The following is a 12,871-nucleotide window of genomic DNA, read 5'->3' as shown; positions in this document are numbered from 1 at the left end:
AAGGGACAAACTTCACCTCGCGACTGATGGTTCAACTCCACCGACAGCTGGGCATTAAAGGCTTGAGGACTACTCCCTACCATCCCCAAACGGATGGGCTCGTAGAGAGATTCAATCAAACGCTCAAGAACATGCTGAGGAAGTTTGTGGCTGACACTGGTAAAGACTGGGATAAGTGGTTACCCTTTCTGCTTTTTGCTTACAGGGAGGTGCCTCAGGCATCGACAGGTTTCTCGCCATTCGAACTCCTCTATGGATGGCCAGTGCAAGGACCACTGGACCTGCTGAAGAAGTGCTGGGAAGGTTCCCCAGTAGCTACCTCAGGACAGGGGATTGTCCAGTATGTCCTCCAGATGCGAGACAGGTTGGAACGGTACAGAGAGGAAGCTAGAGCAAACCTTCAGCAAGCCCAGATGGCCCAGAAGAGAGGCTATGACCAGCACGCTCGCCACAGAGAGTTTGAGCCAGGACAGAAAGTCCTGCTCCTCCTTCCCTCGTCTACCAGCAAGCTCCTTGCGCAATGGCAAGGACCGTACCTAATCGGGAGGAAGATGGGCCCAGTGACCTACGAGGTGCTGCACCCGGACAAGGGTAAGAAGAAGCAAACCTACCATGTGAACCTTCTCAAGGCCTGGGAGGAGAAAGAGGAACTCTCCAAAGGAAAGTCCTTTCTGGTCCGCAGAATAGAAGAGGATGAGTCGGATGGGGTCACAGAGGCATGGAAAGAACGAGCAGAAGTCATACTGGCTCACCTGGAAGAAGACAAGCAAGATGAGCTGAAGCAGCTGTTTGGCAAGTATCCGGCCCTCTTCAGTCAGAGACCAGGAAGAACCAAAGTCCTAGAACACGTCATTCGTTTGAAACCTGGCCAGAACCCTGTCCGCCAACATCCTTACCGTGTGCCTGAGAGGCTGGTGGTAGCCCTCAAGGAAGAGGTCCACACCATGATAGAGATGGATGTTGTCGAGCCATCTTCAAGTGAATGGAGCAGCCCTATTGTCATTGTCCCAAAGAAGGATGGCTCTTTGCGCGTCTGCATGGACTTCCGTAAGGTGAATGCCATCTCCCAGTTTGATGCCTATCCCATGCCCCGCATTGACGACTTACTGGAGAGAATAGGTAGAGCTCATTACATCACCACATTGGATCTCTGCAAAGGGTACTGGCAGGTGCCCCTGGATGAACAATCCAAGGCCTACACTGCATTCCGGACGCCAATGGGCCTGTTCCAGTTCAAGGTCATGCCGTTTGGCCTTCATGGGGCCCCTGCGACTTTCCAGAGGCTGATGGACAAGGTCCTCCAGGACTGTGACGATTACTGTGCTGCTTACTTGGACGACGTGGTGATCTACAGCCACTCCTGGGAGGAGCACATACAGCATCTTAGCAGAGTCCTGGGGAAGATCCATGAAGCAGGCCTCACGCTTAACCTCCTGAAGTGTGAGTGGGCGAAACAGGAGACAAAGTACCTGGGTTACCAGCTGGGTAAGGGTGAAGTTCGGCCTCAGGTGGAGAAAGTGGAGTCCATCAGGAATAGCCCTCAACCCAGAACCAAGACACAGGTGAAGTCCTTCCTAGGTCTGGCAGGGTGGTACCGGAGATTCATTCCACAGTTTTCGACCATCGCTGTCCCTCTGACCAACCTCACTTCGAAGGGGGCCAGCAACCCTGTGAAGTGGACTGAGGAGTGTGAGGAAGCCTTCATGACACTGAAAAAACGACTGTGCTCATTCCCTGTTCTCCAGACCCCTGATTTTCAGAAGAGATTTCTCGTGCAGGTGGACGCTTCGGCTGTAGGAATTGGAGCTGTACTGGCCCAAGGGGAGCCAAGAGAAGAGCTTCCTGTGCTGTACCTGAGTCGGAAGCTGTTGCCCAGGGAAACCAGGTATTCTACAATCGAAAAGGAGTGCCTGGCTATAAAGTGGGCCCTAGATAGCCTCCGTTACTACCTTCTTGGGAGGGAATTTGACCTGCACACGGACCACAGAGCACTGACCTGGATCCAGACCATGAAGGACCGGAATTCTCGTGTGACCAGGTGGTATCTGGAGCTCCAGCCCTTCAGGTTCTGTGTCCGTCACAAGGCAGGAAAAGAGAACGTTACTGCGGACTACCTATCAAGGCTCCCGTACATGGTCGCTTCAGGAGAGGAGGAAGGTAATGTGACGTAGAAGTCCGTCACTGGCCGCGGGCAGCATTTGGTTCTTTAACGCACACACATATTCATCACTCCTCCCTGCGCCATTATAAGATAAGTTAACAATGTGGGTCGACACACAAATTAACTTCTGTCTTGGTGCATGAATTTCATACTTATCAATGTTGTGGATGAGCGCATTGTTTGTTCTGTTCCTCTCTCTCCATCTCTGTAGCTTCCGGGTAAGCTGGAAAAGGACCCGAGCTAAGGGAATTGGGTTGGCTTTATAGTGCCTGTCCCAAATGGCTCATTAATGCATATGGGCGTATTGAAAGATATATATATATATAAAGATATTGTCAGTAGTGATGTAATGTTGTAAATGTTATGTTGTGATATTGTTTAAAACCGTGTTGCAATGTATATCCTTTAGTATGTTTAGTTCATGGAAAATGTAGGTTTGTATTTTTAATTGATTAATTAACCAGGGTTAATTGTTCTGAGGGGAGGGGCTAGCCCTACAAAAGGAGCCTCTCTTTCAGTCATGGTGGAAAGGTTATTTTGGATTGAGCTGTGGATGGGGCAGCATTGTTTTTAAGCTGTCCCATAAGGTAGATGTTGATGGCAGTACTGTTGTTTTTTGTTCCGGAATTCACTTGTAAATAAACACCTTTGCACAGAAGAACTTTTGCGGTTCCGCCATCTTTTTATTTTGATAGAGGTTAGGTTATCCAGTTTAGCCTTCTGGCCTACTCTACGTGACAGTGATGCTGAGAGAGGTGGGTTGGGGGCCATGGGTGGTGAATACCTAACTGAAGGAGAATGACAGGACACAGAGACTGAAAGAAGGAAGGAGAATTTAAAAAATGGTGGGTCTTTGAAGAGAGAGACAAGGAATGTGGGTACCTTCTTGACCCTGGGCAATTTTGGTGTACGTACGTGTGTGTTTGTGCACTAAAGAGGGGGTTGTTTAGGAAGAGATAAGGGACAGGACATATGGGCAGTGTGAATAATTGAGTGAAGGAAACTTTTTGTGTGGACAGAAGAGAGGGACTGAAGGGTTGAGTTAGTTAGGCAGTAATGGGCCTGAGAGGGCCGGTTCATTAACATGGCCACTAATGAGTGACTTATCTATGCTAATATCTGAGGAGCCACAGGAGACCCTCCCTCAGTGTGTTTAGCACAAAGTATTTCACTTCTCAACTGGGGGTGTCTCCGTCAAGTCAGTGTGTGTATGCACATTTGAGAGCCTCTTGTGTTATTAGGTAAACTAGTTTTAGCAAGTTTCCTCTAAGTGTGTGTGCGTGCTGAAGTCTCAGTGAATGAGTGTTCTGTCTGTACTTAGTGACGTGCACTGAGACAGACAGTGGTCTTTGGGGTTCCTTATGAAGTCAAGAGACAGAGCTTTTTGAAAAGCAAGATTGCATCAGGTACCAAGGAATGTGACTGCTAGCATGACTCTAGTTCAAAGGAAGCATTAAAATCTCTGGCTGTGCAACAACAGATCAAGAGTTCAGCTGCATCCCAGCTGGATACAGGGGGCTAACCAATCACACACACACACAGATGACTGACCTGACCCCACAACTCTGCGGAGCAGCTACATGTTGAGGAAGATGCCAAGAGTCAGAGTGAGAGAGAGAAGTATCATTAGAGGAAAGGGGGAAAGATACGGTGTAGAGGGATACATAACCACTGTGTATGTGTGCCTTATCAGTCTTACCTTTCCCTTGGTGCCCTCTCCCTTCTCAAACATCATCTTTAGGCTGTTGAGAGGCACGCTGGGTTTCTCGATGGGTGTGCAGGGGCTGGGTGGCACCACCTCGTCTTCCACCTGCATCAGCTCTTTCTCCTCCTCTCGCTCGCTTGGCCGCTGCGCTTTCTTCTCCATCCCTCTCTGTCCCTCCTCGGCTATAGCTGCTGCTGCAGGATACTGGAAGCGGCTGAAGGCTGTGCTTTGACCACCCTGAGTGTTCAAGGATTCCGGAGACTTGGCTGGGGGAAAGTGCTCGGTCAGGGGGGTTGGTTTTGGTACGGCAGAGGGGGAGAGGCGGGCACGGGGTGGCCCGTTGGATAGCGGGGCAGGTCTGTCTTGGCGAGGACCTGGCTGCTCCCAGCGCTTCTTCAGAACACTCAGGTTCCCTGAACGCAGGGTGGGATGCAGGCTCTCCACCGACTGACAGGAAGAAGAGGAGAGCAGATTAGTTAATGTTCAACAGGAAGAATGTCTTGAAGTTACTGACTAAAGCAATGTCCTGAAAGAGGTACTTGTGTGTAGGAGTAGTCTTGTATGAGAAACACGGTACCAATTTATAACAGTTAATAATACAAATAGTCAGTCTCATTTTTCAACTGTGTGGGATCAAATGACTAAACAAGCTAGAATGAAACCATTACCAACTAAATAGTCATCACCATTTACTTCCTACATCCTGTATTATGTAATCCAATTCCAAGCACCGAGACTGCAACCAAATGAACAGGAAGAAACGGAGGAAAAATCAAAAGCTCATAACTTTCTTCCTGAGGCCACAGTGGGAAAATACTTTGCAAACAGCAGTAGTTACTGACGTGGAAGAAAATTCAAATTAGATAAGCAGCTGTTCCCAGAGTTGGTCCAGGAAAGAGATACGTTGTCACAGTAGCTGAAGTCAGAGCTGGCAATCATCAGCTGCTGTACAATCAACTCTAGAGAGGCAAACAAAGTCTTGGCTCAAGATGGAGAGAGAGCAGCACGAAACATGGAGAGCTCTTTCCCAACCGCATTCCATTCTGTGGCACCCTACCTCACCTTTTCCTGAAAGTACAGAGGGTTCTCTGCTCTGCTAAGCATATAGGTTCAACCATCCATGAAGCTCCCAAATCATAACTGACGCCGAGTAGCAAGCTGAACTATTAGAGGACAACAATACTCCACTGTGAGTTTGATTTTCACTAGAAAATATGGAAATGAACACCCGCTTGGAAACAGTCTGTGTAATATGGGGAAGTTCTGAAAAGGTATGTAAGTTTACATGGGGAACTCTATGTTCCTGTCATGGAACTGCAATGGGCTATGGTAAATAGAGCCCAACTCAATACAAACCATCTAAATCGCACGGTTCACACCCATGAAGAAGAGAAACAATATGTATTTTAAGTGGTAAAAGGACATCGATAACACAAGCCCCAAGCAGTAGGTAACCATCAACATCCACAACTCCCTAACAAAGAACAAACCTGACTTTTCCCTTCAACATGATAATGAGGTGGTCAAACATATAGCATTGGAGGTCCACACAAACTTGAGAGATATAAAAAGCTTACACGACTTCCCAATGTCATCGCATTGACCACACACACACACACCACAACCATGCAATTCCAACAAACCTAACCTGCAAAATACTTCAAGCCATGTTCCACCAACAAAGGATGTGACAGAAACTAGATGGAAACACATGAAAAAAGAGCAGAGCTTAAGGGAGGACTGAACGAAGGGAAAGAAGGTCAGAGAATCCCAATAATTCTCTTTGTGAGAGCAACTGGAGTACAATAAGTACAAAAGAAAAGGAGCAGCAGACAATGAAAAGTTTGTTCCTGTTTTTTTTAAAGAGAAGTGGTGAAACCTGTGAGAGCGAGACGAAACGAGGCGTAGTGGGGAGGCTAGGTGGCAGGCAGGGGGAGAGAGTCCTGTAGCTGGAATCAGTCTGCAGTCCTTCTCTCTGGTCTGTGCTAAGTGAGAGTGATCAAGCTCTCCCAGATGTTAGCAGTTAGAAAAACTCTGTATGTAAGAACTAGCCCACCCCCCATCAAGACCAGGAGAGAGAGACTGTGGTGCGGGGGGGGATAATACCCCAGGAAACCAGAAAATGATACATTTGAGAAAAGGTTTAACTCTTCACTGACTTGAGTCTTTTTTTTAAACTTTAGTTTTCACTTCCCTTATTGATGTTGATCCCCAAATAAAGATGTTAAATATATGTTGTTATTTTTTGTGTAAATCCAGCTCAAACACAGCTGAAGGTTCAGGGATTCCATTTTTGTGAGAAAGAAAATTGTATTTTTTAAACTTTACTTCACCTTTATTTAACCAGGTAGGCCAGTTGAGAACAAGTTCTCATTTACAACTGCGACCTGGCCAAGATAAAGCAAAGCAGTGCGACAAAAAAAACAGAGTTACACATAAACGTACAGTCAATAACACAATAGAAAAGAAAGATTTTTCTATTTATGTACAGTGTGTGCAAATCTAGAAGAGTAGGGAGGTAAGCAATAAACAAGCCGTAGATGGGAAATAATTACAATTTAGCATTAATACTGGAGTGATAGATGTGCAGATGATGATGTGCAAGTAGAGATACTGGGGTGCAAAAGAGCAAATCAAATTTATTTATATAGCCCTTCGTACATGAGCTGATATCTCAAAGTGCTGTACAGAAACCCAGCCCAAAACCCCAAACAGCAAGCATAGCTAGCTACATAGCCGTCTTTGTATCAAAGATAATTGTGTAGTCTAGAGCGATTTTCTAGGTTAGCTAGCCAGCTATTGTCGTTCTTTTAACGCAACGTAACGTAATCAACACTGCTAGCTAGCCAGCTAGCCCCCGAATAGCAGCACTGTAGAAACTATTACACTCAACGGAACGACTTGATTAGTGTAGTGTCAACAACGCAGCCACTGCCAGCTAGCCTACAAAGTCAACAACGCAGCCACTGCCAGCTAACCTACTTCAGCAGTACTGTATCATTTTAATCATTTTAGTCAATAAGATTCTTGCTACGTAAGCTTAACTTTCTGAACATTCGAGACGTGCACTCCACTTGTCATTCCAATCTCCTTTGCATTAGCGTAGCCTCTTCTGTAGCCTGTCAACTATGTGTCTGTCTATCCCTGTTCTCTCCTCTCTGCACAGACCATACAAACGCTCCACACCGCGTGGCCGCGGACACCCTAATCTGGTGGTCCCAGCGCGCACGACCCACGTGGAGTTCCAGGTCTCCAGTAGCCTCTGGAACTGCCGATCTGCGGCCAACAAGGCAGAGTTCATCTCAGCCTATGCCTCCCTCCAGTCCCTCGACTTCTTGGCACTGACGGAAACATGGATCACCACAGATAACACTGCCACTCCTACTGCTCTCTCTTCGTCCGCCCACGTGTTCTCGCACACCCCGAGAGCTTCTGGTCAGCGGGGTGGTGGCACCGGGATCCTCATCTCTCCCAAGTGGTCATTCTCTCTTTCTCCCCTTACCCATCTGTCTATCGCCTCCTTTGAATTCCATGCTGTCACAGTTACCAGCCCTTTCAAGCTTAACATCCTTATCATTTATCGCCCTCCAGGTTCCCTCGGAGAGTTCATCAATGAGCTTGATGCCTTGATAAGCTCCTTTCCTGAGGACGGCTCACCTCTCACAGTTCTGGGCGACTTTAACCTCCCCACGTCTACCTTTGACTCATTCCTCTCTGCCTCCTTCTTTCCACTCCTCTCCTCTTCTGACCTCAGCCTCTCACCTTCCCCCCCTACTCACAAGGCAGGCAATACGCTCGACCTCATCTTTACTAGATGCTGTTCTTCCACTAACCTCATTGCAACTCCCCTCCAAGTCTCCGACCACTACCTTGTATCCTTTTCCCTCTCGCTCTCATCCAACACTTCCCACACTGCCCCTACTGGATGGTATCGCGCCGTCCCAACCTTCGCTCTCTCTCCCCCGCTACTCTCTCCTCTTCCATCCTATCATCTCTTCCCTCTGCTCAAACCTTCTCCAACCTATCTCCTGATTCTGCCTCCTCAACCCTCCTCTCCTCCCTTTCTGCATCCTTTGACTCTCTATGCCCCCTATCCTCCAGGCCGGCTCGGTCCTCCCCTCCCGCTCCGTGGCTCGACGACTCATTGCGAGCTCACAGAACAGGGCTCCGGGCAGCCGAGCGGAAATGGAGGAAAACTCGCCTCCCTGCGGACCTGGCATCCTTTCGCTCCCTCCTCTCTACATTTTCCTCTTCTGTCTCTGCTGCTAAAGCCACTTTCTACCACTCTAAATTCCAAGCTTCTGCCTCTAACCCTAGGAAGCTCTTTGCCACCTTCTCCTCCCTCCTGAATCCTCCCCCCCCCCCCCCCTCCCTCTCTGCAGATGACTTTGTCAACCATTTTGAAAAGAAGGTCGACGACATCCGATCCTCGTTTGCTAAGTCAAACGACACCGCTGGTTCTGCTCACACTGCCCTACCCTGTGCTCTGACCTCTTTCTCCCCTCTCTCTCCAGATGAAATCTCGCGTCTTGTGACGGCCGGCCGCCCAACAACCTGCCCGCTTGACCCTATCCCCTCCTCTCTTCTCCAGACCATTTCCGGAGACCTTCTCCCACACCTCACCTCGCTCATCAACTCATCCCTGACCGCTGGCTACGTCCCTTCCGTCTTCAAGAGAGCGAGAGTTGCACCCCTTCTGAAAAAACCTACACTCGATCCCTCCGATGTCAACAACTACAGACCAGTATCCCTTCTTTCTTTTCTCTCCAAAACTCTTGAACGTGCCGTCCTTGGCCAGCTCTCCCGCTATCTCTCTCAGAATTACCTTCTTGATCCAAATCAGTCAGGTTTCAAGACTAGTCATTCAACTGAGACTGCTCTTCTCTGTATCACAGAGGCGCTCCGCACCGCTAAAGCTAACTCTCGCTCCTCTGCTCTCATCCTTCTAGACCTATCGGCTGCCTTCGATACTGTGAACCATCAGATCCTCCTCTCCACCCTCTCCGAGTTGGGCATCTCCGGCGCGGCCCACGCTTGGATTGCGTCCTACCTGACAGGTCGCTCCTACCAGGTGGCGTGGCGAGAATCTGTCTCCTCACCACGCGCTCTCACCACTGGTGTCCCCCAGGGCTCTGTTCTAGGCCCTCTCCTATTCTCGCTATACACCAAGTCACTTGGCTCTGTCATAACCTCACATGGTCTCTCCTATCATTGCTATGCAGACGACACACAATTAATCTTCTCCTTTCCCCCTTCTGATGACCAGGTGGCGAATCGCATCTCTGCATGTCTGGCAGACATATCAGTGTGGATGACGGATCACCACCTCAAGCTGAACCTCGGCAAGACGGAGCTGCTCTTCCTCCCGGGGAAGGACTGCCCGTTCCATGATCTCGCCATCACGGTTGACAACTCCACTGTGTCCTCCTCCCAGAGCGCTAAGAACCTTGGCATGATCCTGGACAACACCCTGTCGTTCTCAACTAACATCAAGGCGGTGGCCCGATCCTGTAGGTTCATGCTCTACAACATCCGCAGAGTACGACCCTGCCTCACACAGGAAGCGGCGCAGGTCCTAATCCAGGCACTTGTCATCTCCCGTCTGGACTACTGCAACTCGCTGTTGGCTGGGCTCCCTGCCTGTGCCATTACACCCCTACAACTCATCCAGAACGCCGCAGCCCAGGTTTTCAACCTTCCCAAGTTCTCTCACGTCACCCCGCTCCTCCGCTCTCTCCACTGGCTTCCAGTTGAAGCTCGCATCCGCTACAAGACCATGGTGCTTGCCTACGGAGCTGTGAGGGGAACGGCACCTCAGTACCTCCAGGCTCTGATCAGGCCCTACACCCAAACAAGGGCACTGCGTTCATCCACCTCTGGCCTGCTCGCCTCCCTACCACTGAGGAAGTACAGTTCCCGCTCAGCCCAGTCAAAACTGTTCGCTGCTCTGGCCCCCCAATGGTGGAACAAACTCCCTCACGACGCCAGGACAGCGGAGTCAATCACCACCTTCCGGAGACACCTGAAACCCCACCTCTTTAAGGAATACCTAGGATAGGATAAGTAATCCTTCTCACCCCCCTTTTAAGATTTAGATGCACTATTGTAAAGTGACTGTTCCACTGGATGTCATAAGGTGAATGCACCAATTTGTAAGTCGCTCTGGATAAGAGCGTCTGCTAAATGACTTAAATGTAAATGTAAATGTAAGCAAGCAATGCAGGTGTAGAAGCACGGTGGCTAGGAAAAACTCCCTAGAAAGGCCAAAACCTAGGAAGAAACCTAAAGAGGAACCAGGCTATGTGGGGTGGCCAGTCCTCTTCTGGCTGTGCCAGGTGGAGATTATAACAGAACATGGCCAAGTTGTTCAAATGTTCATAAATGACCAGCATGGTCAAATAATAATAATCACAGGCAGAACAGTTGAAACTGGAGCAGCCCCCCGACACATAAACTACTGCAGCATAAATACTGGAGGCTGAGACAGGAGGGGTCAGGAGACACTGTGGCCCCATCAGATGACACCCCCGGACAGGGCCAAACAGGAAGGATATAACCCCACCCACTTTGCCAAAGCACAGCCCCCATACCACTAGAGGGATATCTTCAACCACCAACTTACCATCCTGAGACAAGGCTGAATATAGCCCATAAAGAACTCCGCCACGGCACAACCCAAGGGGGTAAGTAATAATATGGGGATGAGGTAGTTGGGTGTGCCATTTAAAGATTGGCTGCATACAGGTACAATGATAGGTAAGCTGCTCTGAAAGCTGTTGCTCAAAGTTAGAGAGGGAGATATAAGACTCCAGCTTCAGAGATTTATGTAATTCAGTCATTGGCAGCAAAGAACTGTAAGGAGAGGCGGCCAAAGGAAGTGATGGCTATGAGGATGACCAGTGCAATTTACCTGCTGGAGCGCGTGCTACGGGTGGGTGTTGCTATGGTGACCAGTGAGCTGAGATAAGGTGTGGCTTTACCTAACAAAGACTTATCGATGACCTGGAGCCAGTGGGTTTGGCGACGGATATGTAGTGAGGGCCATCCAACAAGAGCATACAGGTCATAGAGGTGAGTAGTAAATTGAGCTTTGGTGACAAAACAGATGGCACTGTGATAAAACTACATCCAATTTGCTGAGTAGAGTGTTGGGGGCTATTTTGTAAATGACTTCACCAAGTCAAGGATCGGTAGGATAGTCAGTTTAACGAGGGTATGTTTGGCAGCATGACTAAAGGAGGCTTTGTTGCGAAATAGGAAGCCAATTCTAGATTTAATTTTGGATTGGAGATGCTTAATGTGAGTCTGGAAGGAGCGTTTACAGTCTGGTTGACAACCTAGGTATTTGTCCACATATTCTAGGTCAGAACCGTCCAGAGTAGTGATGCTAGTCGGGCGGGCAGGTGCAAGCAGCGATCGGTTGAAGAGCATGCATTTAGTTTTACTAGCATTTAAGAGCAGTTGGAGGCCATGGATGGAGTGATGTATGGCATTTAACCTCATTTGGAGGTTTGTTAGCACAGTGTCGAAAGAAGGGCCAGATTTACAGTCGTGGCCAAAAGTTGAGAATTACAAAAATATTAATTTTCACAAAGTCTGCTGCCTCAGTGTCTTTAGATATTTTTGTCAGATGTTACTATGGAATACTGAAGTATAATTACAAGCATTTCATAAGTGTCAAAGGCTTGTATTGACAATTACATGAAGTTGATGCAAAGAGTCCAAATTTGCAATGTAGATCCTTCTTTTTCCAAGACCTCTGCAATCCGCCCTAGCATGTTGTCAATTAACCTCTGGGCCACATCCTGATTGATCTTGCATAATCAATGCTTGGAGTTTGTCAGAATATGTGGGTTTTGTTTGTCCACCCGCCTCATGAGGATTGACCACAAGTTCTCAATGGGATTAAGGTCTGGGGAGTTTCCTGGCTTTGGACCCAATATATCAATGTTTTGTTCCCCGGGCCACTTAGTTATCACTTTTGCCTTATGGCAAGGTGCTCCATCATGCTGGAAAAGGCATTGTTCGTCACCAAACTGTTCCTGGGTGGTTGGGAGAAGTTGCTCTTGGAGGATGTGTTGGTACCATTCTTTATTCATGGCTGTGTTCTTAGGAAAAATTTTGAGTAAACCCACTCCCTTGGCTGAGAAGCAACCCCACCCATGAATGGTCTCAGGATGCTTTACTGTTGGCATGACACAGGACTGATGCTAGTGCTCAGCTTGTCTTCTCCGGACAAGCTTTTTTCTGGATGCCCCAAACAATTGGAAAGGGGATTCATCAGAGAAAAGGACTTTACCCCAGTCCTCAGCAGTCCAATCCCTGTACCTTTTGCAGAATATCACTCTGTCCCTGATTTTTTTCCGGGAGAGAAGTGGCTTCTTTGCTGCCCTTCTTGACACTAGGCCACTCTCCAAAAGTCTTCGCCTCACTGTGCATGCAGAAGTGTTTTAGGGAGCATTTTACAGTGATGAAGGGTGGTCGTTTGACTGCGGACCCATTACGCACGCAGGCAATGAGGCAGTGATCGCTGAGATCCTGGTTGAAGACACCAGAGGTGTATTTAGAGGGCAAATTGGTCAGGATGATATCTAAGAGGGTGCCCATGGTTACGGATTTAGGGTTGTACATGGTAGGTTCCTTGATAATTTGTGTGAGATTGAGGGCATCTAGCTTAGATTGTAGGACGGCCGGGGTGTTAAGCATATCTCAGTTTAGGTCACCTAACAATACGAACTCTGAAGATATATGGGGGGCGATCAATTCACATATGGCGTCCAGGGCACAGCTGGGGGCTGAGGGGGGTCTATAACAAGCAGCAAAAGTGAGACTTGTTTCTGGAAAGGTGGATTTTTAAAAATAGAAGCTTGAATTGTTTGGGCACAGACCTGGATAGTATGACAGAAGTCTGCAGGATCTCTCTGCAGTATATTGCAACTCCGCCCCCTTTGGCAGTTCTATCTTGTCGGAAAATGTTAGTTAGGGAGGGAAATTTCAGGATAATA

General features: G+C 48.4%; 1 protein-coding gene across 6 annotated transcripts in view; it reads right to left on the bottom strand.

Annotated features, from left to right (window-relative positions):
- The window catches only part of LOC118400359 (LIM domain and actin-binding protein 1-like), a 47,310-nt gene that overhangs the window by 15,211 nt on the left and 19,228 nt on the right, over positions 1-12,871 (bottom strand). For 5 of the 6 annotated variants that reach the window (XM_052473653.1, XM_052473654.1, XM_052473652.1 and 2 more), the window contains one exon: positions 3,861-4,313. In XM_052473653.1, the coding sequence (XP_052329613.1) occupies positions 3,861-4,313 (453 nt within the window). Of the gene's footprint in view, positions 1-3,860; positions 4,314-4,928; positions 5,090-12,871 lie in introns of those variants that run through there. The other variant, XM_052473655.1, reaches the window with a different exon arrangement.

This window comes from Oncorhynchus keta, chromosome 21 (genome assembly GCF_023373465.1).
Source record: "Oncorhynchus keta strain PuntledgeMale-10-30-2019 chromosome 21, Oket_V2, whole genome shotgun sequence".
In the NCBI taxonomy this organism is placed as follows: Eukaryota; Metazoa; Chordata; class Actinopteri; order Salmoniformes; family Salmonidae; genus Oncorhynchus; species Oncorhynchus keta.
This window is presented reverse-complemented; position numbering and strand designations above follow the sequence as displayed.